This window comes from Microcebus murinus, chromosome 4, assembly GCF_040939455.1.
Source record: "Microcebus murinus isolate Inina chromosome 4, M.murinus_Inina_mat1.0, whole genome shotgun sequence".
Classification (NCBI taxonomy): Eukaryota; Metazoa; Chordata; class Mammalia; order Primates; family Cheirogaleidae; genus Microcebus; species Microcebus murinus.
In genome coordinates this window covers 16,318,000-16,342,851 of record NC_134107.1, presented here as the reverse complement: position 1 = coordinate 16,342,851, position 24,852 = coordinate 16,318,000, and the positions used below count along the sequence as shown (strand labels likewise).

The 24,852-nt window shown below is 37.3% G+C and overlaps 1 protein-coding gene across 1 annotated transcript in view; it reads right to left on the bottom strand.

The window, feature by feature from the left end:
• Nucleotides 1-345: 345 nt before the first annotated feature.
• Nucleotides 346-24,852, bottom strand: part of LPXN (leupaxin) — a 36,922-nt gene continuing 12,415 nt past the window's right edge. The window contains exons 4-9 of the mRNA XM_020286347.2: nt 17,089-17,188; nt 14,400-14,567; nt 13,303-13,476; nt 13,067-13,148; nt 2,598-2,746; nt 346-2,279 (exon numbers count right to left, since the gene is read on the bottom strand). Coding sequence (XP_020141936.2) covers nt 2,010-2,279; nt 2,598-2,746; nt 13,067-13,148; nt 13,303-13,476; nt 14,400-14,567; nt 17,089-17,188 — 943 coding nt within the window. The 3' untranslated portion in view covers nt 346-2,009. The remainder of the gene's footprint in view (nt 2,280-2,597; nt 2,747-13,066; nt 13,149-13,302; nt 13,477-14,399; nt 14,568-17,088; nt 17,189-24,852) is intronic.

Sequence of the window (24,852 nt, the reverse complement as noted above, 5' to 3'; positions counted from 1 at the left end):
TGTTACTTTAGAAATGAATTTGTAAGGTACCTAATGGAGAGCCAGAGCTTCTCCTTATGTAAACAAAGTGACAAAAACAATTTTAAGAAGTTTTGCCATCTTTTAAGATGATTCAATTGCCTAAGTCTAAAACAATAAAATAAAATGGTTATGGGACCAAACACAAGAGAAAAGTTAGTGAATAGGAGTCTCTCCTTTTAATATCTTCTGATTAAAATTAAAAAGCACCTATTATATGGAAGGAAACAAGAGGTATGATATAAATTTAATTGCACATAGTGCCTAGCGTATAACATGGGAAACCTAAAGAAAGTCTATCTCCCAAACAAATATGACAATGAGTCATTAAAACTGTAAACCATTTTATTACCAATGATGTCAGTACTCAAAGTTGTCCAGTTAAAAACTATAAGAATTCTAGAATAACATATTGTAAAAGCTCTTCCAGATGTCAGCCTAGGCAAAGAATTTATGGAGAAGACCTCAAAGGCAATCAAAGCAACAAGGAAAATTAATAAATGGGACTTGATTAAATTAAAAAGCTTCTGCACAGCCTAGGAAACAATCAATAGAGCCAACAGACAACATACAGAATGGGAGAAAATATTTGCATGCTACATATCCAATAAAGGGCTAATAAAACCAGAATCTACAAAGAACTCAAACAAATCAGCAAGAAAAAAATTAAACAACCCCATAAAAAAGTGGGCAAAAGACACGAACAGAAGCTTTTCAAAAGAAGATAGACTAATGGCCAAGAAACATAAGAAAAAATGCTCAATATCTCTAATCATCAGGGAAATACAAATCAAAACCACAAGGAGATATCACCTAACTTCAGTGAGAATAGGTTTTATCAAAAAGTCCCAAAATGACAGACGCTGGCATGGAGGCAGAGAGAAAGGAACACTTATACACTGTTGGTGGGACTGAAACTAGTACAGAGTCTATGGAAGACAGTATGGAGATTCCTCAAAAAACTAAAAGTAGACCTACCATTTGATCCAGATGTCCCATTATTGGATATTTTCCCAAAGGAAAAAAGTCATTTTATGAAAAAAACACTTGCACTTGAATGTTTATTGCAGTACAATTCACAATCACAAAGATGTGGAATCAACCCAAGTGCCCACCAATACATGAATGGATTAATAAAATGTGGTATATGTATAGTATGGAGTACTACTTGGGAATAAAAAATGGTGAACTGATACCTTTTATAACAACCTGGATGCAACTGGATACCATTCTTCTAAGTGAGATATCACAAGAATGGAAAAACAGATGCCACATGTACTATTAAACTGGAACTAATCAGTCAACACTCATGTGCATATATGGTAATAAAACTCAACGGAAATCAAGCAGGTGGGAAAAGGGAGGAGGGGATGTGTAAAATCGCACCTAATGGGTACAGTGCACACTATCTGGTGATGGGCACACTTATAACTTGGACTCATGTAGCCAAAACATTTGTACCCCCATAATATTCTGATTTTTTCAAAAAATAAACCTACTTCCTCTTGCAAAATAAAAATGCACTGAAAGAAGATACAAAGTGCTTGCGAGTGGTATCTGGATTCCACAGTATAGGTCATGGGACAGTGAGCCATGGGGAAACCAAAGAAGCTTGAAAAGGAACAGTTATGAGTGCCAAAGAAGAGAAGATCTGGGCAGGACCATCAGTAGAAGTGAAAATGGAGAAACCTGAGAAAACCAGTGTTGGAATGAACTGCACAAGTGGAAAATACATCTGCAGAGGGACTAGATAGCAGGACCCAGATCTAACTCCAAGTACGTGAGTAAAAAAAAATAATTCTAAGATTCGAATCCTAAAAAATGAGATTACAAGCCTAGTCATGTAAAGGCTAGGAGTTCTCTTCTTTGTTCATCACCTTTACTTTCTCTATATGCCTACTAAGCAGAAGGTCAGTAACAGCAAATTTGCTCTTTTCTCTCTTGGTTTCAATTTTATAGTGGGATCAGAAGAGGCTGTGGATCAGTTGAGATTATAGCAGGAAGAGCTTATTGAAGCAGGGTTGACAGTAGGTCTTGTCATTCTGCTCCCTGAAGATGCCCTTTGACAACTGTGTCAGGCAGAAAGCACAGACAAAGTGCTCAGGATGGAACTTGTGCCCCATGGCACTGATACAGCGGCCGGTGATGGGCTGTCCACACCCGCGGCAGAGGGTTCCTAGGCGGTGATGGTAATGGAGCTCACAGAACGGACGCCCATCCAGTTCAAAGAAGGAGCCGGTAGAAAAACTGCTGAAGCAGTCCTGAGAGCGGAGATAAGAGAGAGAAAAAGAATACGGATGTCAAGTGGTGAAATGTCAGCAAAGTAAAATTTGCACCCCTGAAATTCCTGCTAGTTATAAGAATTTCACTTGGTCCTTGACAAATGGAGTTTCAATTGCCCACATGCAACACAAAATAATGCCCACAATGGATGCTGTGTCATGTTTCTCCACTAGGAAGCCCACATTAGTTCCTCATCCAGGACTGTGAACCAACCCTTTTATCAGCTGCAGCTCTTCCTCTCAGATAGGAAAACCCTTAACTTTCCCTAAATCTGAAAGATAAGTGAATATACAGACCCCGCACACAAAGCACTCTGGGTGCCAGACGGTGTCCATGGCTGAAAGGTAGTTTTCCAACACTGGGCGGTTGCAGCCACCACACTTGGGTGAGAACATGGCTAAGAAATCCTTGCGGCAATAAGGCTTCTTGTCCTTCTCAAGAAAGCCTGGAAAGATAAAATCAAGGATTCACTGGTGCAGTTTGAGCCCTTAATCCTACCTTGGAGGCTAAGAAAAAGCCATTCATCCAAACTCTCCCAACCTTAGAGTCATACTCAAGCCGGGTTAATTACAGATACCTACCTCAAAGGATTGTTGTAAGAAATAAATGAGATAATGCAGGTAAAGTGTTACGGCATTGTGCCTGGCTCATAGTAAGCATTTAATGAGTATGCAAAAATGTTTAGATTAAAATAGTAAGTGAAAAAGTAAGACACGAGCTATGTTTAAAAATGCAATATGGTATCCCAGATTGGATCCTGGAACAGGAAAAGGTCATTGGTGGAAAAACTGGTGGAATCCAAATAAAATCTGAAATTCTGTTCAAAGTAAAATAAATAAACAATAAAGTCTGCTTGATTCTACACTAAAAAAAAATAAGTAAATAAATAAGGACTATTATTCCTCAATGCCTTTGTACTAGGTTTTCCGTTGCCCTGGGCAGTTCTGCCCAGGACTGGCCTCTTCTTGTGATTCGGGAATCAGCTGAAGTATCATCTTATCAGAGAGGCATCTCTTCAGTCCCTTCTTGTCACTTTATCCTTTTTTTTATTGTCTTTATAGCATTTGCCATTACCTGAAATCATCTTTACATTCTGTCACTGGAACATTAGCTCTGAGTGAAACTAGATATTGTTGGTCTTGTCACCATTTATATACCCAGTATCTAAAACAGCATCTGGGGGGAAAGAGTGTCTAATATTTTAAAATAAAATACTACTAAATAATAATTTCCAAATGACTGTGAGATCTAAACATAACAATTCAAACCATATTCTTTACTTAAAAATAGATGGATTCCTCCTTAACCTGGAAAGGGGAAAATTGTCATAAATAGGGCTCAGATTTCAAAGGCAAGTTAAAAATTAATAAATTTAGCTACATAAAAATGTATGTATGGATGACTTATCATGTCAAAAAGAAAAAGACACTCTAAGCAATGTCAAATCCAAAGGGCAATCTGAGAAAGATATTTGCTAATACATCCCAGAAAAAAATATAGTTAATACAAAGAACTCCTAAATGTATGTATGGCTTCAATTATTGTATAAAATTAAAAAGTGAAAACATTAAGATGAAAAATATCAATCCCCAAAACATTGAATCAAGTTGAAATGAATTAATTTAACTATATATCAAATAGATGACATGGCCAAAGCAGAAAATAATTCATTCTGTGGCTTTAAAACACTGTCTTGACCATGCAGTCATCAATGGATGCATTCTAAAGACAAAGAGTGCTACAAAGAAATCTTAAACTGTTTTCACGTATACTGGAGGTTTGCTAGGAGAGTAGATTTTGATGCTGTTACTACCCACACATCAGAAGAGTAACTATGAGACAGTGTGCATATGTTAATTTGCTTGATTACAGTAACTATTTTACTAGATACAACTATATCAAACCATCATGTTGTACATCTTGAATATATACAATAAATGTAATCTGGTTATTTGCAATATTTATATGCTTTTTGGAAATTGCTATAGGTAGATTGTATAATAAAGCAAATCATTAATTATATGAATGCCTTTGGATTCATATAATAGCAATTTATATTATTATAATATTATTATATTAATCATTATTATTAATATAATATTATTATATTAATTATTGTATTATATATTATTATATTAATCATAGCAAAATTTCCAGCATAAAAAAATACAAGTATAATATCAAACAAAAACTATATTGTTATACTTAAATCAGAAATATTAGTATAAACACTTGACTTATTTTTCTGTTTTAAAAAAATCAATTCTGGCCGGGCACGGTGGCTCACGCCTGTAATCCTAGCACTCTGGGAGGCCGAGGCGGGCGGATTGCTCCAGGTTGGGAGTTCGAAACCATCTTGAGTGAGACCCCGTCTCTACTAAAAATAGAAAGAAATTAATTGACCAACTAAAAATATATATACAAAAAATTAGCTGGGCATGGTGGTGCATGCCTGTAGTCCCAGCTACTCGGGAGGCTGAGGCAGGAGGATCGCTTGAGCCCAGGAGTTTGAGGTTGCTGTGAGCTAGGCTGACGCCACAGCACTCACTCTAGCCAGGGCAACAAAAGTGAGACTCTGTCTCCAAAAAAAAAAAAAAAAAAAAATCAATTCTAACCTTTGTTCACTAGAAAACCTAGAAGAAATGACATCCCAGAACTAATTACCCCTCCTAGTTTTTAAATACCCCCAGTGAAGCAGTCTTTTTGGAGAAAGGGAAGATTCCAAGTATGGGGCAGCGCTGACATGATGAGCCTAATATATCTTGATGTGGCAAGGAAATAGAAAGATACCATAGATTATAGGGGTCATGTGGAAAAGATACAGTAACCAACTAGGAGTTAATTCTGGCCTCAGATAAACCAATTCAACCATAAGAAAAAAAAATACTGCACTTCATCAAATCACATCAAGTATGTATAACTTCATGAGTTCATAATGGTTTTTAAAAAATAAAAACTCATTAGTCTCTATTGGGTGTTGTAAATAAACTCACATAACTCTCATAATTACTCTTACAAAGGGAAAAAGTCAAACATTTATTCCACCTTTCCTGTATGAAATGTATTGCAAGATAACCAAATAGTTGATGACAGAAAGTTAGTTTTTATAGGATTCCAGCTAACAAATATAAAAGGAATGATAAAAAAGAAAAACTCAGCATTTTCCTACCTAGACCATTGAATCAGGAAACAATCATCAATGGGGGACTTTAAAATGGAGGGATCAGGCTGACACTGCTTAAAACCAGTGGTCAACCGGTCATTAACACCTTTTGATGTGATTCAATAAGAAGTGCACAGCACCCACCACCTGTAACCTACTCTTGTCCCCCAAACTCCCCAAAACTGAATCTAAACCTAACCATCTCTAGGTCTAAATTAACAATTTATGGAAAATATAGGAGATGGGAGGGAATAAAGAAAATAAGTTAAACAGTATCATGAGCAGGCAGCCAGTCAGGTCAAGAATCTGAGACATTTTTATAGGATATAGGTTCCAGATCCAGAACAAATCAATGGTATAAAAAAGTGGGGAAGAGAAGACTACTAATAGAATTTTAAAAATTTGAAACACAAAACAGACAAATGCAATGCATACGCCTTGTTTGGATTCTAATTCAAACAAACCAAGTCTATGACATTTTATTTTTAGAAATTTGAACATGAGTTTTAATGATAATAAAGAATTGTTAATTTTTTAGTCTAAATGTAGTTTTTTTAAAGTCTTTATTAGTAACGGATGAAGTGTTTAATTAAGAGATGACATGACTTCTAGAACTTGCTTTTTTTTTTTTTTTTTTTGAGACAGGGTCTCACTCTGTCATCCCTGCTAGAGTGCAGTGACATCATCATAGTTCACTGCAACATTAAACTCCTGGGCTCAGTTATCCTCCTGCCTCATCCTCCCAAGGAGCTGGGACTATAGGTGCACACCACCACAGCTGGCTAATTTTTTCTATTTTTAGAGATGGGGGTCTCACTTCTGCTCAGGTTCGTCTCAAACTCCTGACCTCAAGCGATCCTCCAGCCTTGGTCTCCCAGAGTGCTAGGATTACAGGCATGGCCCACCAATCCCAGCCTAGAACTTGCTTTTAACTATTCTAGCAAGAGAAAAAATGTGGGTGAGTGGGTGAGGGTTAATAGAGAAATCAGTTTAGGAAAACATTGCTACTTATTGTAGCCAGGTGAGGAAGTACTTTTGTGTTTAAAATTTTCTGTAATAAAAAAGTTTAAAAAGCATTTGTTAAGATATAAGCACTTGCTCTTTAATACATGAAATTTTCACTGTTAGACAAATATTAGAAAATTCCTGGTTTGAGTCTTACTGATCCTATGTCTAGATAATGGACTTATACTGAAGATGAGAAACCGGTGGTGATTTTTTAAACCTGTTAAAATAAGTCTACTTTACAAATAGATGAATAATGCAAGAAGAAATACTTTTAACTGTAATGTGTTGGATATTATGAGTAAGCCATGAAACTCAAAAAAGACCAACGATATTCTAATTTTTGCTACTTAGTAGTTTAATTTCTAATTTATCTAAGTAGTAAAAAGAGTGTTAAGTAAATATCCCCAATGCTGGAAAATATATGGAGTGATCCCCATATTCATATATTCCTTGCAATAGTTATTATCCTTTTGGAAAGTCATTTAATAATGTGTATCAAGGATAAAACAAAAGATACAGACATCCCAATCCTGGAAATTAATCCATACAAATAATTCAAAGAAGAAAACATTATGTTTAAAGATAGTCATTGCAACACTACCAAAACATCAGAATTAATCTAAATACTATACTACTATTAACACATTTACTTGTTTGCAATATTTGGAACTACAAATAATGCTTCACTAAACATCTTCAGGCATATAGCAATTTATCTCTTATAATTTCTTCACATAAAACCCTCATGGAATAACTGATATTGTTAAAATTATTATGAAACTATGAAACAACATGGAGAAATGCTTAAAAAAGAAAAAAAAAGCAGAAACACAATAACTTATATGTATGCCTAACTGTGAATAAATATAGAAAAACATTGTTAGGGAAAATTTTTTAATATTGCTTTAAGTGAACAGGGTAATAAGTTATAAGTGGAAATTTCTGCAAAGTCTTTTTATTGTCTTTACATCAAAAAAAAGAAAAACATAATAAACTAATTCATCGTCAAGTACTTATTCAAGTGGTATGTTCCCTCTGCTTTGAAACTCACTTTCCTGAGGCACCCATATGGCTTAGTCCTTCACTTAACTCATGGATCTGCTTCAGAGAGCAACTGACTCCACCACCCTATCTTAAATAGGTCCTTATCATCCTCTCTCTTTACATACAGGTAAGTTAGTGGTGGGACTAGTTTGATTATTGTCTCTCTCTCTCCCACTAGAATGTATTCATCATGAGGGCAGGAACTCTCTTTTTTTTTGTCACTGTGTCCCTAGTACCTAGAATAATACTTCATACATTATATAGTAGTTGCTCAGTAAATATGTAATGAACAAACCAACAGGTGAACAATATTACAATAGCAAAATTGAGACCATCAGCTCCAGAAGCATGTAGTAGTTTAGAGTCTCACTTCAGCATTGACTAGAATAAACAGATAGACTTTTCTGCAAGAAACTCTCTTTCATATTGACTTAGAGAGGCACTCAAAATGAGGAAGGAATTATCAGCAATGCCATTTGTGAAGTGCCTGCTTTGTACTGTTTCCTCTGAGGGCCCTACTTATAGGGCTAAATTGAAATTAGATTCTTCACATCAGCCCTCAGAAGTAGGTTTTAGCCCCATTTTACAAATGAGAAAACGAAGCTCAGAGAAGTCACACATAACTAACTAGACAGTGGAGAAGCTGAGATTTAAATCCAGGCCTAACTTCAATGTCATAATCCTAATTAAATGCATCCTGACCTTGACCTCTCTGTGGGAACTGATAGTATTAATATCAGCTCAATCACAGCCAGTATCACAGCCCAATAATTCTTTAAATACAAGAGCTCTGCCTGTGCCCACTGAAATGGCCTGTGAGCAAAGCATGCAGAGTGGACTGCAAAGCAACCCACCCAGGAAACACTATTTCTAGCAACCTACTTTGACAGCAGCAGCCAGATCACAAAATGCCAACAGGAGCAGCCAGGGGTTGGGACCCAAACCATGCAGCTGCAGTTTTTCCGTTAACTCTGGTCACTTTTGACATGTCTTGCTTTGTTCAACTATGCGTTCTTTGAAAAGCAGACAATTTAGCAGAATTCTGAGGCCTACAGATCTAAGACTCTAGTAATTCATATGCTGTCCTGTGTTCTTCTTCCTTTAAACCCCAGAAGAGCTCATTTTACTTTTTTTTTTTTTTACTTTATCAAGGGATTTCTAGAGTCTACTCAAAGGAAACTGAATACAGGAAGTCCTACTATTTTAGAAAAACAAACACCCACAACCATCTTTCTTGCTTTTGTGTGGCACAGTATTGCTCAGACTTCGGCGTGCATCACTCACCTGGGAACTTAATAAAATGCAGATCGCTGGGCTGGGTCCTCTCCCCAGAGTCTTTGATTCGGTAGGTCTGGGATGGGGCCCGAGATTTTGCATTTCTAACCAGTTCCCAGGTGAGTCTGATGCTGCATAAAGCAAATGACATAAAACTGAGCTTGCCTGTAAGTAGGTATCACTTGATAAAACTACAAGACCTGCCAACTAACCTAGCAATGACCCTCCTCGAGGCATTTGCAGGGCAGCTGGTTTCAAGAGTGGGACAGCAGGGAAGTAACAGCCTCTGTTTCAACTTGGGTGAGTCTCAGGAGAGGAGTCAAAAGCAATCAGCCAAACTTGCTGTGATAACCCTGTATTTCGTAATCTAATAAATTACGAAAGTTTCTGCACTTACTTTCCTGGAGGCTCTCTCTGGGGCCAATTACCTCTGGAGGATGAGCAAGAAACACTAACAATTAAAAGTGCCATGGAGAGAAGGAAGGTGTTTATACTCCGGTGAGGCTCTTAGCCACAGGGGAAATTAGCAGCACCCGCATGGCCTGAATAATGAACAATTAAAAAGAAACACAGGTAGGCACAGAGGACCTCATTCCTGCGGGAGGATGCTAAGGCCCGATGTGCTTAAAAATTTGAGCCTTAAAGAGGAATTCTCTGAACCGAAGAAAAAATGCAGATGAATTTAATTTCCCAGGAGGCTCGGTGGTTAAACTGTCATTATAGAAACTCTGTGTGTGACTATGTGGCTTGGGGTAAGGCAAGATGGCACCTAATTAATGGACTGACCATATGGTGGGAGACCCATTTACAGAAAGCCAGAGATAAAGATGGAAATACAACCAAAGAGGAGCTTCTGATTAGTTAAATGGCCCTTTTTGTCAGATGTCTCCATTTATAAATGTGTTTTAAGTGCAGTTTCATGTTTACGTAAAGTCAAAAATGACCTGATCAGCCTTGTCTGATTAGAAGGTGCCAAGTCAAGCACAATAAGAACAAGCTAACTTCATGGTGCTCTCTGGTCATCCTATGGATGGGGTATTTGTCTTTTATACCTAACTGTGTCTCTACTTGAAATGTGCCTGTATCCTGTTATTCTGCTCCCATGCAACTCCCACATCATAACCATCCCCAAAACGGTATGCACCTGCTGACTAATACTATTCAACTAATTCTAATGGCTACCAGTACAATATAAATTTACTGTGACACATGTTAATGTGATTTATATTAAGTCTCAATTAAAAATGATGCTGAACTAAAGTGTGATCTAGAAATGAAATACCTAATGATTTGTGAAAAGCATTGAGCAAGCTCCAGTGAACAAGCAAATTAGTACAAAGCACCTGCTAGTGGATGATGTCAGTGCTACTGTATCCGGGTCTATTGTCAAAGAAAGCGTATCATGTTGGCACCAAGGAGTAAAGAGATCCAACAGCAGAAGAGGAATTGAAGCTCAGTCAAGGGGCAGTTGTGATGTTTTAGAGAAAACATGGAACATGCAGAAATGACACCTGAGTTAAAATTTTACCTCTTTGCCTTCACAGTCAAGTGACTTTCAGAAAATTGCTTTACCTACAAGAGGCTCTGTGTTATCATCAATAACGAGGTATAATGTGGAATAAAATTGCCCCCACAAGGTGTGGTGGGGATTAAACGGATGACTAGTAGCAGCATACATAATGACATGTCTGATATTTAGGACAGTCCTCATGTTGGTGAAGGGCCTGAACACATGGAATTTTCTTCACTCCTTCCTGAAACATCACTAACATGACAGTTAAGGATTTATATACTATAAAGAGCTATATGGGAAAAGATAAAAGCAAGGGAGATGCCATGAGACGAGAAATCGATAAAATTTTCAAGAATTTAAAGTAGGTTATAAGAGTATCAACTGGCTTGACATAAATAAGAAAACTGGGACCTAAAACTCCACAGATGGGACACAGCAATAAGAACCAAGCCATCGGGGGGCCACAACATCACAGGGGCTCAGGAATTGAATGGATGACGCACTCTTTGAGGCTAGAAGCAGGACTGGCTGGAAGTCTGAAAAGCCATTAGAATGTCAGATGCCCCACCCCACCATAAGATGTAGTGATTACTTTTGAAAATATTGAACTAGAGAGTCTCAATGATCGGGGATACTGGATGCCACAAAGAAAGGAGTCAAGTTCTGAACTGAAAAATGAGAAGTTGACATACTGAAGGGTGGAAAACTCCATTCCCCATTCCTTTCTTTTTTTTTTTTTTTTCAAAATCTCAGAATGTGAGCAGAGAAATCTCTTTGGTAAAATTGACTTGAGGAAAGACCTAAGATCGTAATATTCAGGGGCCCCCAACAAAATGGCCAGAGCATCCTTTCTGAGTACCATATAGTTGAGTCCACTTGTCAGAAAGTTTCGTCTATACTCAGAAAGCTTCCAATCAGTATTTTAATGTCTTGTTCTTAAATAGGAACAGACAACCAAGGATCAGCAGCATTTGACAAAAACCAATGTAAAAATATGTAAGGTATCAAGATGGAACAGATACCAGATTCCAAATTGAGTTGCAAGACATCCCTCCAAACAGATAGCCAAAGACTGTTTGCACAAGTCTTCAATTCCTCACTCACACTGAGGATACACAACAGGTAAAGAAAAAGGAAAATTGGGAGAGAGATTCCTTTAGATAAAACTGTGCTATCTATTTATTCTCACCCCCATCACCAAGAGGGATGAGGTATGGTTAGCAATAACCTCAGGTCAAGAGAGGGACTTGAATGGGACCACTCAGAGAGAAGGACATGTGTGCCTTGCCATTAGTGGGAGACAGTTGATGGCATCTGACTCAGCCCTGGAAAAAGTCCACAGGAAAGTCAGGCTGAAGGGGTTGGTAGCAGCAGAATAGACAGGAACCTGAAAATTAAATGCAATTCCATTGACTTCAAGAGAAAAGTACAAGTTTCCTGTGGTCCTTCTATAAAATTCTAGTGGAAGAGATGATATGGAACCATTTTAATTATTTCGAAGGGATCACAAAGAGTGAACAACGAAAACTTCATGAAAAAAAAAAAATCTCTATAGGACAGATCCTCAAAGGAAGGTGACAAGGAGAGAATAGCTAGCCAAGACATGTAAAGGGAAACCAGGAGTCCACTGCTGAACCTTTACTTAATCCACAAAGCATCCAAGAAAAAAAAAGTCAGAGTTAAATATTTGCCAGGCCTGGAGAGTGGAACACCAATTTAACAACAATCCTAGTTAAGTTAGAACTTTCCTGCTTTCCATTCTCATCCCCTTCCTCCCCAGTGTTTCAACCCCAGATGGGCCACATATCAAGATCAGCAATTAGGATGAGGGTGGTGGATACCAAAGACAGATCAGCAGAGGTGAAAGGCTACACCCCTGTCCTGAACTCCTGCACCTTGAAGGCCCTACCAGCAAGAGGAAGTAGCTGTCACTTTTTAAAAGTTAGAAGCTTTAGCTATTACATAGACTGAATTACCCAATAACTTGTTTTCTGTGTTTTGTGCCTTAAATTTATTTTATGTTTATTAAATTTATTATATTGTTTATTAAGAGTAATCAGAAAATATAGGGGACTCTCCAAGTTTATTTAGAAGAGAGGAGAAAACCTTCCCGACTGAGTTAATTCTAAAAGGACAGGAAAAGACAAAATAAAGAAGCCATTTGCTACACAGCTTACTTGTGAGCAATATTTGCATGATTGTCAATATGTACATGTTGCATACCAATCCAACCTGTATTAATCACATAATTATATATTGGAGAATGCAGAGGAGAAATATATCAGGGGTGAGTGGGACAGTAACAGCATTCCTAAATATCAACTTCCCTGACAGTCAATGTATAATGGTTAAAGGCATAAAAGTAAAATAATCTATAAGAATATACATTATTATTTAAAACACACATGTAAATAATAGAAGAAACAGCTAAAAGATTTTAGAGAAGAGAACTGGACCTGTGAATGGGAAAGGGAAAAGCAGGGTACTTTCTTTTTGCATATTACCCTTGAAGCAATATTTGAGTCTTTAAATTATGCATTTGTATTTGTTTGATTGAAAAATCAATTTAAACAAAAATTATAATGTTGGAGAAAGGTATGGAGGGATGACATCCAGTACTGAAATGGGCATTTGGATGGATGGCAGTAGCAGGGGCCAGGACTCCCGTGGCCCAAGGGCAAAAGGCTACCAGGAAAAGCACTGCTGGCCCCCTCATAACTACCCCTGGGGTGTGCGGTGCAGCCTGCCTGGTCAGGTTGTACCTTCTGTGCCAAACACCTCTCCACAGTGAGAGCAGAAGAAGTGCTCTGGGTGCCAGGTCTGGTTCAATGCCGTCAGCACTTTCTGGAAAAGGAACACACAGAGAGATATTAGAATACTGCAGAGCTGTAAAACATGACCTTGGCTCTATGTGAGTGATTAAAAGCTACGTGGAAGCTGGGTGGTGGGTGGTGGGGGTGGGGTTGAGGGGTGGGGAGGGAAGGGAGGCTTTACTTACATCCAGGATGGGAGCAGCACAGTACGCACAGCGTGGAGAAAAGAGCTGGTGGTAGTCCTTGGGGCAGTAGGCCAAGCCACTCCGCTCAAAGAAGGGACTAGAGCCAATCTCTTCTTTGCAGTGAGTACAGATGAAGTGCTCTGGATGCCAGGATTGCCCTAGAGCATGGATCACCTGGGGAGTGAAATGAAGCCCGACGCGGGAGCCCATGTGAGTGTTCTAGGACCTACAGGTTGCACAACTCTAGAGGGCACTCTTCACACTGTACAACACGTAGACAGCACCTCCCGGAGTTACACAACACTGAGGCCTAGACCTAGGTTCCACCCAGGATGGTCTGTGGTCCGTGCCTTCTGGAGAGTAAGAGGATGCTCACTTGCCTGGCTGGTCACTCTGATAAAAGCCTATAAATGTTTGCTGCCACTCCACTGCCCCAGAGGGTGGTAGAAACAACACAGGCACAAGGGTGATAGACAAAACTACAGCCTTGCAATGGGAGGGACTCCAGGAAGCGATAAACTCCCCATGACAGTCTTTATTTCTCTAGTCTGAACACTTCATTTCGCACCCCATGCAGAGTGAGGTCTCTAAGCCCTTTATCACGGCTTTGGTGAAGGATGACGCAGAGCAGGAGTTTGTAGCTACAATTTGAAGCTGAGTTCAGCTGAAAATTGTCATCAATAAATTTAGAACAGGTATGTTTGAACAGAGGAAGCAATTAGAAAGATCTAGGTAAAGGCCATACGGAAAAACGGTTAAGAACTCAAACTCGGGAGACAGACTCTCCTGGTATCAAATCTTATTCATACCTCTCCCTCTCCTGGACCTTGGGCATGTCAGTTAACGTGTCTGAGCCCTCAGTTTCCTTATATGTACAAAGGGAAGAATAAGCCCTTGGGCTGCTGATGTGACCATTAAACAAGGTAGTATTTGTAAAGTACTTAGTTCAGAGACCAGAGCACTATAAGTGATCAGTAATTATGGACAATTACTAAACTGTCTTAGAACATAAGGAGAAAGAGCAAGCCTTGGAGGGACAGACACAGATATACATGCAGACACAGATGGCCATAGGACAAAAATGTTGGCTATCCCACCTTCCCAGCAATCGGTTTCTGGCAGGAGGCACAGTGGCCCTTGGGCACTGTGGCAATGCCGAGGTCCTGTAAGTCCTGTTCCAAGCCCCCAAGCATTGAGTCCAGGGAGGCCTTGTGATCCTGCTTGTCTGGTAAGTGCTTCTTGCCAGCATCTCCTTTCACTGCAACCTGGTGCAAGGAAAGAACCATGAAAAGTTAGATACGGAGATAGAAACAACAGAGGGCAGAAGAGTGAGGAGAAATTGGTTTAGATGAAGGTGATCAGAGATGGTCCTCCTGAGGAAGTAATATCTGAGCAGATATTTGAGTGGTATACTTGGGGACCCAGAAATATTGACATTTATGGGAAAATCATCCAGAGGAAGGGAAGGCCCTGAGAAAGAAAATAATTTGGCACAAAGAGTGCCACAGAGTCAAAAAAGACCAGCGGGGCTAGAGCAGAGGGGGTGAGACTGAGCATGACAGGAGAAGATGAAGGAGAGAGACACAAAGATTATAGAGGGCCCTTGTGGTGACAGCTTGGATTTTATTCCAAGGTGATGGGAGGAGCCCTTGTAGGATTTCAAGCATGTGAGTAAAGGAATCCGGTTTATAATATCCTTGTGGCAGCTGAGCATAGAATTAAGTGTCGTCAAGCAATAGTGGATGCTGGGCAACTATTACATAATTACTTAGACCAGTGTTAGGAGAGAAGGTGCTGAGAAGTGGTCGGATAAGACTTGTTGATGGATTGGATTTATTTAAGCAAAACTCCAAAATAATTATCATAAGCCATTCAAGGGAAGATCCTCAAATTACAAAAAAGATGCCTAACCTATCCTTCCTCACTTCGTGTCCTGATGCTGGCTCTCTCTACTCCTTTCCAACCGGGCTCCTGCTACCACCCTCTACCTAACATTTCTCTGATCAGAAAACTACAGTGTCTCTCCGTTGCCTCCACATCAAGTGTGCACTCATCAGACAGGTGTTCAAAGCCGCCCATCCACTGTTCTCACCTGACTTCCTATCTCATCTTTTATTACGCAGTAAAAGCCTCCGTTGTTCAAGGCCAGCAGCTCTGTACAATCTCCTGAAAGTAATCTGCTACTCTCTGCCTTGAGGCCTCTACTTGTACTATTTTTACTGCCTGTAATAACCTCACATTATAACACCAATCAAAATGCTCATTTCCCTTTAAGAAACTTTGATCATCTGACAGAGTTCCTTCCTGCTTTATTATATAATGTTAGTTAATGTTCAAGAGGCTAGTGTTCAAAAGGTTGTTGTCTGCAAGGCCTGTTAAGGGTGACTAATATTAAGTATGAAAAAAACTAAGTAAAAAGACAACGATATATCTATATCTACATCCGCATCTCTCCCTCTCTCTCTTTGCTTGTACATTTCAGAATTCTTCTGAACAAGCATGTAAGGAACAAGAAATACTGAGTATCTCCCGAGGGTAGAACTGGATGGCTAGGGGGCAGAGGTGATAGGGAACAGTTCAGTGTGAACTTTTCTTTGTATTTTCCATTTTTGTACAAGAGGAATATGTGACTTATTCAAAAAATAAACAGGCATTTTAAATTAAAAAGTTAAATAAACCAAGATGCATGATAAATCTATTAGAAAATACAACACAATTAAATCTTCTAATGTAAATTTTTTCTAGTATTTTCAGACATAAAGTACAATGAGCCAATCCACCAGCTTTATTGTAGACATAAGCCCGTCAAAGGACTTTTCAGCCATTAAAGAAAACTGTTTGTGATGTCTATTCATGTGTCCTTCTATTAAATATATGCTAATCACTGTATACCAGGCACTATGTTGGGCATGGAGAGTCCCAAGGTGGGCCACCAAGATAAAGTCCCTGTCCTCCCCAATCACAGACATTTTTATATATTGCCTTAAAATTATTTCATAGCCTCATCATGAGCGTATGTCAAATTCTCCAACCAGATGTAGAATGGTTGGATTCTCTGCCTTAAGGATTCTAGATTATATTTCTCTTAATAAAACCTTAAGCCCACTTATCTTATTTCCATTCTCTGCCAAGCCATGTGAGCTTTTCCCCTAGAGGTACACTAAAGGCTGGAACAAAAAGGTAGATTTTTATCTCAGCATGGGGTTGGGACTCCTCGACCTAGCTACCATCAGAGCCTTTGCTCTCCCTTGCTTTGTCTCAGCTTGCCCGCGGTCTCCCCTGTCCTGCTCAGCCAGGTCTCTGCCACAGTCCTTCTGCATCATCAAGCCTTAGATGCTTGTTCCCTTGGGGTTCACTCCAACTGAACCGACCTTTCCTCTCATTTGCCTATGTCCAAACCCTGCCTGTTCTTCAGAGTGCATTCCAAGTCCTATCCCCACCTCTCCGATAAAATCTCTATAACCTCTGTACATTCCTAATGCTTGCTATACATATTTTTGCAAACCCACCTGACTTTTACTCTATAAATGTTACAGAGGTGTATGCCTCATTTTACCAAGCACCCTCCAAGCTCCTTGAGATCAAAGCCTACTGTATCATATTATCTTTTGTGTTCAAACAACATACGATACAAAGGTGAGTTAATTCATTGAATTAAACTTAGTCTGGGAAAATGAATGACAACTTGGAAGAATTCCTAATCAAGGGAATACAGAGCTGAGTTCCAGCATGATAAACTGGTGCCCCTGTGAGACCTGGAGGCTTTATCATCTGGGCTGTACCCACCTTGTCCTGCATTTCACTCAGGTGGGCCATGAGCTCATCCAGCTGAGCGGCTGCTGAGGTTTTAGAAGGCGGTGGTAATTCCTTTGGCTCTTGGACCTCACTACGGAGGGAAAACACACAAAAAAATGATACTAATAAATCCAAACTCAAATAAATGATAAGCTACACATAAAATAATGGAAAATGCAATTTTAATGATTAACTCTCTAGACGTGAGTGACTCTAAAACCAGAAACAGAGTATATTTAAAAATAGGCCAGCCATGGTGGCTCACGCCTATAATCCTAGCACTCTGGGAGGCTGAGGCGGGCGGATCGTTTGCGCTCAGAAGTTTGAGACCAGCCTGAGCAAGAGCGAGACCCCATCTCTACTAAAAAAGAAAGAAAGAAAGAAAGAAAGAAAGAAAGAAAGAAAGAAAGAAAGAAAGAAAGAAAGAAAGAAAGAAAGAAAGAAAGAAAGAAAGAAAGAAATATATATATAAAAAAAGAATATAGAAAAATATATAAAAAAATTAGCCGGGCATGGTGACGCATGCCTGTAGTCTCAGCTACTTGGGAGGCTGAGGCAGGAGGATTGCTTCAGCCCAGGAGTTTGAGGTTGCTGTGAGCTAGGCTGAGGCCACAGTACTCTAGCCCAGGCAACAGAGTGAGACTCTGTCTCAAAAAAAGAGTAAAAATAGGTACTAGACTAAAAATCTAAAGAAGCTCTCTCTGTCTTTTGTCTCTATTTTTCCATGGTCATCAAAATTATAAGGTATTATATCTCCTCTCAGTTATTGTCAGGCAAAAAGACAAGAAGTAAATGAGAATATAGAGCAGGCATCGACACACTAAGGTCCATGGACCAAATCTGGCCAGGGTCATTCATTTACCTACTCTTTACACTCTTTTTTCTACAGAGGTGAGTAGTTGCTAAAAAGACCTTGTCATCCACAAAGCCTAACATATTTACTGCCCGGGGCCTTTATGGAAAAATTTAGCAAATCTCAGGTATAGAAAGTTCAGATAATGTATATAATGATGGTTTCATATTCATATAATTGTGAGTAAATTATGAATAAATAAAACTTTAGACCCAACAAATGGAATACAGATTCTATTCAAGTACCAGCATAATCAATAGTAAAATTAACTATGTATGAGGATATGAAATAAAGCTCAATAAATTTTCAAAAGGACATCATACAAGCCATATTCTTAGATTGTTGTGAATAAAAGTACATTTTAACAGTCAAAATATCCACTTAAGAAAAAATAAAACACTTCTAAATAATTCTCAGGATTAAAAGAAATTAAACTGAGTTTTCAAACCATTTAGAAGTAGCAATAAGAAAACACTTCCTCTTTCTCTCTCTCTCTCTCCCTCTCACACACACACACACACACACACACATACACACACACTCTCTCTCTCAGAGTTAAAAGCAAAATGTTATTGAAAGGAAAATATATAAATAGACTTAAGTGCAATACTGAAAAATATAAAAGATCAGAAATAAATAAACAAGACATTCAAGTCAAGAATCTCAAAAAAAAATCTAAATATAATTAAACATTAAGAGTAAAACCATAAAGTAATGAAACAGAAAACAATACAAAACAAAAAGTGACAGTTTTTTTGGGAGCATTATGTAAAATTTCCAAGTATATAGAAAAATATGGAAAATTACCCAATTTATTCTATGAATAGCACAGAAATTGATACTAAAGTCAAAGAAAGAACAGTTTGAGAGAGAGACAGAGAGACAGAGAGAGAGAGAAGCTTAAGTAAAAATAGTAGAACTGTGGTTTTTTTTTTAATCATGGCTAAGTAGTGCTTATGCCAGTCATCCAAGAATGGCTCAATACTATGAAAAAGACTAATATAATTCATTATACTAACAAATAAAAGAAAAGCTATATAAACACACTGATAGTTGCTAAAAAAAAAGCAGTGGAAAATAAATTTAACCACCATTCCTATTGTTGAATATCAAGGAGGAGAAGAAAATTTCCATAACCTGATAAAACGTGTCTATAAGAAATCAATGTAAAGCTTCATATTTAATAATCAAATATTAAACACATTTCTGGTTAGGAAATGAGCCAGACCTGGATGCTACTATCATTGCTAATCTTCAATGTTACTCTAAAATGCATTATCAAATACATTTAAAAGTAAAATATAAGAACTATATATTTGAAAAAAAAAGGCAAAGCACTCTCACTCTTTTTTTAAAGTAAATGGTATGATCACTTACCTGGAAAATGTAAGATAAATGATTGAACTATTAGAACAAATAAGAAAGGTCAGGATGGTGACTAGACACAAGAATAAAATGAGACCATATCTTCCCTATTGACCAGTAGTAAGCAATTCAAAAATTCAATGGGAAAAAAGAACATGTTCAAAATACTAACAAAAATCATAAAATAGGAAAGAATACATCTAAAAACAAATGTGTAAGACTCCTATGAAGAAAAAGCATTGACAGCCATAAAAGAAGACCCACATACCTGATTTAAAAATGGGCAAAGGACCTAAATGACATTTCTGCAGAGAAAACATAAAAATGGCCAAGAGGTATATGAAAAGCTGCTCAACATCATTAATCATCAGGGAAATGCATATCAAAACCACTATGAGATACCAGCTCACTCTCATTAGGATAGCTATTATCCAAAAGTCAAAAGATAACAACTGTTGGCAAGGGTATGGAGAAAAGGGCCCCCTGTACACTGCATTGGTGGAATGCAGCCATTATGGAAAATAGTACAGAGGTTTACAAAGACTTAAAAACAGAACTACCATATGACCCAGCAACCCCTCTTCTGGGTGTGTACACAAAGGAAATGAGATCACTACCTGGTAACCATATCTGTACTCCCATGTTCATTCCAGCATTATTCACAGTAGCCAAGATAAGGAAACAACCTAAATGTCCATTGATAGACAAATGAATAAAGAAATTGTGATACATATCTAAACACACACACATTTACATAGATACACAGACACATATTCCCCACAGTGGAATATTAGTCAGCCTTTAAAAAGGAGACCCTGTCATTTGAAAAAACATGGATAAACCTGGAGGACATTATGCTAAGTGAAATAAGCCAGACACAGAAAGAAAAAATTTTCATGATCTCAAATAAAAAGTCAAATATTTAGAGACAGAGAATAAAATGGTGGTTACCAGGGTGAGAGGAGGAGGGAGGAAATGGGGAGATGTATGTCAGAGGATACAAAGTAGCAGATATGTAAGATGAAAAAACGCTAGAGATCTAATGTGCAACATGAGCACTATAAGTAATAAAATTGTACCATATTTAGGATTCCTACTAAATGAGTAAATTTTAGCTGCTCTTGCCTCAAAAACAAAAGAAACAAATGGGTAACTATGTGATTGATGATATATTAATTTGCTTAACTATAGTAACCCAACAGCCAATATACGTATCCCATAACATCATGTTGTATACCTTAAATATACACAATAAAATTTATTTTTTAACAAAGAAGACATGCGTAAATGAAGATGCATACTATGATGTCATTTTCCCCAATTAAACTGTAAATGCAATGTAATTCAAAGAAAAATCCTAATAGAACTATTCAAGTTAATTAATAAACTGATGCTAAAATGGATGGGCTGGAACACCCAAGACAATTTTGAAAAAGAAGATAAAGAGAGAAGACTTGTTTTGATAGATGTGATATCTTATAAAGACAAACGTTAAATTTGTGTGACATTGGTAAAGAAACAGACAAATAGATAAAACAAGTAGACTAGAAAACCCAGAAACTCCTGTACCTATAAGTACTTTATATACAGTAAATGTGATATTTCAAATAATCAGAAAAAGACTATTTAAATCAATGAACAACAACCTTTTTGGAACACAATGAATTTAGGTCCCTAACACATCATATACATCAATATATTTGAGACCCATTTAAGATATAAATATTTTTAGACATAAATACTAGAAAAAATGGAGGATATTTTTTATAATTTGGGGTGATAAAGGCTTTCCTAAGAGCAGCATAAAACTCTGAGAAAAGAATATCCATAGAACATAAATATTTAAAACAAATAATATTCAAATTTTAAGAAGGTATAAACTAATAATAAAACAATAGAAACCTGAGCTAAAGCTTTTTTAAAAATCAGATTTCAGAAAAAGAAACTCAAATGTTTATTACTATGTAAAATATGCTCAATCTCATTAATCTTTAAATATGCAATTTAAAGCAATGAAATATCAATTTTACCTATTAGTGAACATTTTAATAGATTAACAATATGTAGTGTTTGCAAAAGTCAGGATTATACATATACATAAACACTTATTTACACCATAGGTAGCTACATAAATTTATAACAACTTCTGCAAGGCAGCATCTATCAACATTTCAAATGCACATATCCTTTGATTCAGCAAGTTTGCTTCCAAGATTCTACCCTACAGAAAAATTGGACATATAAATAAAGATATATGTTTAAAGACATTCATTACAGTACAGTTTTATGAGCAAATTGAAAATAAACTAAATGGAGCTGGAGGCAATTAAGTTAAGGCTCATTCATGCTATAGAATAACATGTAACTGCTGAAAAGAATGCAGACATAGATTTATGTGAACTAAGAAAGACTTCCAAGATACATTGTTAACTTATAAAAGTAAAGCCCAAAACAATATGAAAAATGTCTTTCCATTTACATAAATTCATAAGCACATATACATTAAATGTGCACATGCACACATAGTCTATAAGGAGACATTCCTGACAGCAGTTACCTATGGAGCTGGAGATTAGTAGATGGGAGAAGAGATTCTAAAGTCAGTGTCTAATTTTGTACCCTATATATACTAAAAAAATAGCTAATGCATATAGCCAACAGATGAGGTGGCAGGAGTGGCAGATGGGACATCAGTAGTGAAATTCACATGTATATCTCAGTTACTATGTATATATATATGTATGTATATGTATATACACACACACACTCATATATATATGATTCTATAAACAACCTTTAGTTAACTACATAAATTCGGCCACACTATAGAGGTTCCTATTTAAAATCATTTTTTAAATGATTTTATGTATTAATATAAATGTAATATAAAATTAACATATGTTAACTGTAGAAAATTTAAAAATTACAGAGAAATATAAAGAAAAAAATTCAACCACACATAATCCCACTTTCAGGGGGCAATTACTCTGTACATTTTGGCTGAAGAGTGTCTATTACATTCTTCTATGACTGTGTAATTTAATTGTTTTATATAGATAGGTTTTATTTATATTAAACACATGATATATTTTGAAGCAAAACAGTTATAGTTATGACACACAAGTGGTAACCAGATTTATTTTAGACACAATTGAAGGCGGAATGGCTCCACATTATTTGCATAATTAGATTCCCAGGAATACACTTCAATATTCAGCAAATATGTAGTAACCTAGTAAATATATGGAAAAAAAAACTAGATCTTGTTAATTTTTGAAAAATTCCCATGGAAAAATAACAAAGGCTATTAAGTTCTGCAAATAATTCCATTACATACAGATTTGTCACTCAGTGGCTAGATAAATATAAACTTACTAAGCGATTGTGTGTAATTTTAGAAAGTTAAAATGATACTTTTTCCTATTCTTACAGGTATATTTCTCCACCTTTTGCAACTGTGACAGCTAGCATTTATTGAGAGTCTACTATGCCTGACCCTCTGTAAAGGGGTTTGCACATGTCCTCTAAATCTGTGTAACAACCTTAAGAGCACGGTAGTATCACCCCCAGATAAAAAAACTGGGGCTTAGATAAGTTCAAAACTTTTCTCTACATAATACGGCTAGCAAATAACAGAGTTTAGGCCTGCAGACTGCATAGCTTACATTCTCTGTCCTAAACTATCTTCCAAAACAATGTTGAAAGTCTATATAGTTTTCAAATGTATGATGTACTATAATTCTTAAAGCGATCATTTATTGTTGGATACCTTGATTGTTTTTCTAATTTTTGCTATTGTAATCAATACTGCAAAATAAATATTTGCACCCATATTTGATGATTTCCATAGAGCAAATTTTAAGACGTGGAATCACTGGGTCAAAAAGTGTGTACAGGTAACCCTTCTCAGGAATCATGTTTGTAAACAGCATCAACCAAGACAGCTTAGCTAACAATCCACCTATATATTCACACGATGCAAAGCCCTAAATAAAAGCAAATATTCTAAGTCTTTCACTAAATATATTTTCAAAACTATGGGTGAGGAGGGGACAGTGGGGGGAGAAGCTACCAACAGCGGCTTCGGGGACACCAGTGTCATCTGAAGTCCTTGGTGTCCTCCTCTTGGGAAAGCCCTGGGTTTGGGTCAAGGGTGGTGTTTAAAATTAACATGTTGTCAGTGACTAAAACAGTACTGTTTACATAAAAAAATTTTTCCTAATTCTAACAAGTTAGAAATGAAAGGGAATGAGCATGAATGTTTAGGAAACTGTTTAGGGTGCTGGGCCAGAGTTCCCACACTGGGGTGGTGGTGTCTCTCTGCTCCTGGAGTTGTTCTCCTGCCCTGCCCCAAGCCCCCTAGTGGTGTTGCTGGAGAAGTTTCCCTGTCCTGTCCACATACCAGAAGGAAGAAAGGATCCCTAAAGAGTCTTGGAGAAAAGGTTTTGTGCCTTCAGGTGGGGCTTACCCTCTCACATTTATAAACTTAATTTATACAGTGACCAACCACCATGGAAACAAATGCCTCGTCTATTGCTATGTACATAGTGCATACCTGATTGCTGTAAATAAATTGTTCTGTGTGTATAAATAAAACAAGCCTGCTTTTGAGCGTCCATAAATAAATAAATAAATACACTTACTACTTTACTTATCTTTATGCATTTACCAGCCAGGAAAAAGTAGAAGGAAAATGGATAACTTTCTTAAGAAAAAAAAAAAAAAGCCTGTTTTTTGAGGACAATGTGTCCCACTGCTGACTTACTTATTTTTGAGTATTTAATAACAAGGAAAATGGAAGAGGAAAATGGATATCTTCCTCTCTTAAGATAAAAGAGCTTATCTTTCAGGTACAACATGGCACTCTGCCAGACGCAAGTTTTGTCTTTTTTTTTTTTTTTTTAATCTAGGAGCAAAAATGGTCAGTATGCAAATGATTGATTCATCCCTTTTGGAAGTTTCCAAGACAGTACAGAGGAAGGAGCTTTCCCTGACAACACTTTAGTCATCATGCCTTAGTAATAGCTGCCATAGGCACGTGCATTGGAAACACACAAGGCGGCAGGACTGCGAGCACATTCTGCTGCCCCGTGCCCGAGCACAGAATAAATGTACTTTTCTTATCAGAGCCTGAATGTTCTTAAAAACCTTCTCATCTCACAGTTGGGGCATATTGCTGGTTTTTAACTAGAGTCCTAGTGCATTGCAGTGTAGAAAGGGAAACAGATCATTGTCATGATACCTCATAGTTACTGAGTCAACAACATAATATTCTAAATGAGAAATGGGAGACCTTGAAGAGTTGATGATACAAGTTAAAGTGCCTGCCGCAGGAAATGTTCCTGAAAAGAGAGGAACCTCAAATCAGAAGTCCTTTGATCTGTTCTCTGACCTTTTGAAAGATAATAAAGGTACCCAGCTATATGGTTAGCAACAACTTACTTCATTACTCAGAGATACTAATAAAACAAATCACAAAGATGCATTTAAAAGAATCCAGACTTCGTAAGTAAGGGGCTCCATTGCGATGTTCTTTT